Source organism: Tamandua tetradactyla, chromosome 8 (assembly GCF_023851605.1).
Source record: "Tamandua tetradactyla isolate mTamTet1 chromosome 8, mTamTet1.pri, whole genome shotgun sequence".
Taxonomy (NCBI): domain Eukaryota; kingdom Metazoa; phylum Chordata; class Mammalia; order Pilosa; family Myrmecophagidae; genus Tamandua; species Tamandua tetradactyla.
Window position 1 is genome coordinate 11137316 of NC_135334.1, and position 4458 is coordinate 11141773.

Sequence of the window (4458 nt, forward strand, 5' to 3'; positions counted from 1 at the left end):
AATCCTACTCAATCTTGTGGGAGCAACAGTTTCTTCTAATCCCTATTCAGTACTATAAAGTGGAAACTTGATTAGGTTACCTCCACAGAGATGTGACTCAACCAGTTGTGAGTATTAAACTTGATTAGATGGAGGCATGTCTCCATTCATTCTATGCGGGTCTTGATTAGTTTACTGGAATTCCATAAAGGAGGAGACATTTTGGAATGTGAGTTCCTTTTGAGAACAAGGAGAGAGTCACAGAAACAGGACAGAATGGCAAGAGAACCACAGAGTCCACCAGCCAGCGACTTTTGGAGGTGAAGAAGGAGAATGCCGCCAGACAGGTCATGAAGCAAGAGGCCTGGAGAGGAAGTTGTAGACGTCGCCATGTTTGTTATTCCATTTCTGGCATATTGCATTCTGGCAGCTAGCAAACTAGAACATACATATAAGGAAAGATCCCGCTGCAGAAGGAAGGAAAGAAGCAGGGCAAAGAGGAAGGGGTTCTCTTAAAATTGACCTATCCTCTTCTTCCTTTTCCTGAGATTTTGTGACAACCTGTATAATATCCTGATCTTGCTCTCAGGGGTTTCTTTTTCAGGGACAAAGGCAGAGAATCTAGAAAAGGAGAGGAATTTTCTTCCACATGCAGAGGACAAAGCAAGGCTCTTGCCATCCTTCCTTGGAGTGTTGATTTTTTTTCCTGGAATTACAGTGAATGTGACAAGGGAATAACATCTCCCAGTGACTGGAGTGGTGGAAGGACCAACAATGCCTAGAGCTTTTCATTGCACAGGTCATGGCTCCTGCAGCACCTGAAGCTCACATGGTAGATACTCCACCTTATATTGTCCACGTCAGCACAGTTCTTTATGCAGTCCATGAAGGTTAACCAGTGAGTTCCATTAGCTGAGCAAGAAAGGAGAAACAGGTCAGTAAGCCTGGGCTGAGGCTATTGCAAGAGAATTCTTCTGCAGCCCATACCCTTATATAAAAATTTCTTGCTTGGTTCAAGGTCCTGTTATTGAAATGTGAAAGCTTGGGAGATGTTGTAAGATAGGGGATAGGACAGTTATAGAGCTGTTTAAAAACTTATGTGACGTGGATAGTCAATTGCACACAGATGTTAATTATTCACAATTGCTACAAGATAGAAACAACCCAAGTGCCCATCAACTGATGAATGGATAAACAAACTGAGGTATGTATAAATGATGAGATATTACTCAGCTCTAAGAAGGAATAAAGTCCTAATATGTGGGTGAGCCTTCAGAAGATTATATCGAGTGAAATAAGACAGACACAAAAGGACAAATATTGTATGGCCTCATTAATATGAATCATAATGAGCAAATTCTGGAAGGTAGTTAAAATCTAGAGTCTAGGTTACCAGGAGATAGGAATAGTGTAGAGAATTGGCCGATGATGCTTAATGTGTACAATATTTTTTTACAAGGTTGACTGTAAATGGAAATGGTAGAGGTGACTATAACACGATACTCTATGTGTAATTAACAATGCTGAGTATGAGTATGGTTGAAAGGGGAAGTCTAGGATAGTGTATGTCATTAGAAGGAATGTTAGAGGATAAAACCTGAGACTATAATACTTGCTGTGATGATGACTGTGGTTAATTGTACAAGGAAAAGAAACTTCTTACCTGAATGAGAACAACAATAACAACTAAAATTATTGGAGTGGACCATAGTAAGGTAATGAGAGTAGCAGTTCAGTGATTCCCAAGGGTAGAAGTTTAAATTGAGATTCTGTCAAGAGATGGCTTAGCACAAAAGGTGGGGAGACAGAGAAATGATGGTGTTTAGTCTTATCCATCCAAGGGCCATTTAGCTAGTGATTATCATTGACATCAGACCTTCTATTTCCCCCATCACTCAGGGCAACCAGGCCCAAAGACAATGAGCTCTACTCCTTCCCTCTCCCAGCAACCAGTTATTGTTCACCAGGCATATTCTGCTGCTCCTTTCCCCTCAACTCAGTCTTCTCTGTTTCCTTCAGGCTTATTCAAGCACTGGTTTCAAAGCTACACCCCCACCCCTTAGTGAGAAGCTCCTTCCATTTTCAATAATGGCTTATGACAGGGTGGGCCTATCTGTCTCTGAGACCTGAGCCTGCTTGTAGTAGAGTAAGGTTCCTCCTCCTCACTGTGGCTCCTGTTTGTGCTTTCCTGTTTGCCTCCTCTGCCTCCTCCCTCCCCAGCTCTTCAACTTACTTCTGTAAATCCTTCCGGTTGCACAGGCCTCGTTTGTCATTGCTCTGCATATTCCTCTTCCTTTGGAGCATCTCTCTCCTGGAAACTGGAAGTGGCACATCCTACATTGAACAATTTCCCATACTCGAAACAGAAAATAGGGTAATAGAAGTGAGAGCAGATCTTGGAAAGATCCATCACCCCCTTAGGGTCTGAAGTCTGCTTAGAGCCCAGAGACTTTGCTGAAGCCCAGGGTATGGGCAGCCCACTCCATAAAAACAGGTTAAGCCAAGAGAGCTATTGGAGTTCACAGTCTCAAGAAAATGAACCCAAGAAATGGGAGGAGAAAGAAAGGTGGAGGGATAAGGGAAAGCAGAAAAACTCAGACTTAAATGATAAGATCAGGCTCTGTTAAAAGAATGCTGACTGTCAACAACTACTTCTTTGTACTGGCAAAGACAAATAGGATGAATCTGCAATTCTGTCTGAGATTTAGCCCTGCCTAGGACCTTAGCGGTCACCTCTTCAGGGTCCATACTGTGCTCTTTAACCTGGAGCCATTCTAAGACCTTTCTGTTCTTCCAAAGCCTAGTCCTATCTTGAGTGCTCTCTGCCCCTCTTTTCTCCTTCCAATTCTCTTGACATTCTTAGGGCATCTCAGATGCCCCTACCCTTCCTATAAATGGGAGGGGTATAACACAAACCACAAGGAGAATGAAAAATGCACATTTCCCCCCCTTATTTCTTCTTATTTGGCCTCATGTAGCATTTTTACACACGTGTTCCTGGAAACACGACAATGGGGCAAAGCACCTGAAACTCATGAAGGTGTTACATTTTGTATATGGCCAGTACCTGCAAGTAAACATTCTACTTCCTCCTTTCCCCTTTGCTTGCCCTTCATCAAACTCACACCAAGCCTTGGCAGGTGATGCTCACTTTATTTTGTCAAACTAAAATCAGCCCTCATCCCTGCCCCATCTTACTGGAAAAAGATATAGAGTATTGAAATTCAAAGTCTTTGTTGGGTTTGCTAGGACATTCTATGCCCACCCTGTTCCACGCACCCCTCCCATCCCCCTCATTGTGATTCATTTCTACTCACCCATGTGTCCAGTTTTCAGAAATGACCCAGATAGTGCTGTTGAAAAAATAAACACTCTCTGCGGACCTCATTTTCCAAACCCCATCCCACATCTTCTGTGAAAATTCTCTCCAAATCCTAATTCAACGAGGTCTTCCTGTAATGGGAAAGCTAAGGGGCTTTGGTGAAGATCCCAGGGACAAGGCAAATTGGGGATGGAAGGCATGACATGAGACTGACAGCTCATTATGCTTTTGTTACCATATAGTTCCAGCAATAGGGCTTTCAATACTGAGACCTGACCCATTTAGGGAACTGGACATTGCACCAACTGCCAATAGGGACTCACATATAATGTAGCAGAGTAGGCCCAGCAGGAGGAATTTGTCCATTTTGGAGGGAGGACCAGATTAGGACAGGAAGCTGCAAACATGACTATTTATACCCCTTCCAGGCTGTGCGTCCTTAGGAAGAGTTAGGGGTGGGGCACTGTGGAAGTCTTCAGAGCATACCGTGCGTCTATGGAAACTAGTGAATCTGTCATTTTTCTTCTTGGCAACTGGGAGGAAGAGGGACTGGCTTGGTAACTCCTGGGCCTGATTTAGTCCAGTCCCTCCCACTCAGGATTTGAGATGCCATGTTCTCTGGTTTTTCTTCCACACAACACTGTAGGAAAACGCAAGGATAAATTAGGCTAGAGGGGGAAAATTCAGTTATCCTCTCATTAAAGCTGAGAGAATATCTGAATGCAAATAACTGGAATGCAGAAAGGTAAACATTAAGCATAGAGCCTTCCAAATGCAAACCTAGAGGAAATGGAGACAGAGGATGTGGAAAGGTTAGGCTTAGAGGCATTGTCAAAGTATTCTCATGAGAGAAGTTCCCTATGGTCAATCTACTACCTTCCTCTAAGTTTTCTGTTAATTTCCTTAATTTATTCCCAGGCTTTCAATAAATTGTGAGAATAATGCAGTTTAGTCTCTGCTGTCATTGCAGGGAATTGAGGGGATGGTCCAAGACCATGTTGATGGCAAAGCAGTGCAGGGGACAGGAACAGCACCTGGACGGAAGTAGATTGCCATTGAGTGCAATTTTGGTCCGCAGTCAAGCAGATTAGCGGTAGGAGGTCGATGCTGCTGAAGTGGTAGGGGTCAAACAAGAGTGGCCTGTGGAATGTTTAAGC

At 43.4% G+C, this 4458-nt stretch overlaps 1 protein-coding gene across 1 annotated transcript; it reads right to left on the reverse strand.

Annotated features, from left to right (window-relative positions):
• Window positions 1–708: 708 nt before the first annotated feature.
• Window positions 709–3300, reverse strand: PATE1 (prostate and testis expressed 1). The gene is made up of 3 exons (XM_077112358.1): window positions 3297–3300; window positions 2213–2335; window positions 709–891 (listed from the first exon to the last, which is right to left on the reverse strand). The coding sequence occupies exons 1-3, from the start codon at window positions 3298–3300 to the stop codon at window positions 758–760; spliced, it is 261 nt and encodes an 86-aa protein (XP_076968473.1). The 3' UTR covers window positions 709–757.
• Between the last annotated feature and the right edge of the window lie 1158 nt (window positions 3301–4458).

Bases quoted from the DNA above. Each gene is read 5' to 3' on its own strand.
- PATE1 (XM_077112358.1), bottom strand. The intron at 892-2,212 runs GTAAGTTGAAGA...TTTCTTGCTCAG, and splicing joins AACCGGAAGGATTTACAGAA to CTAATGGAACTCACTGGTTA.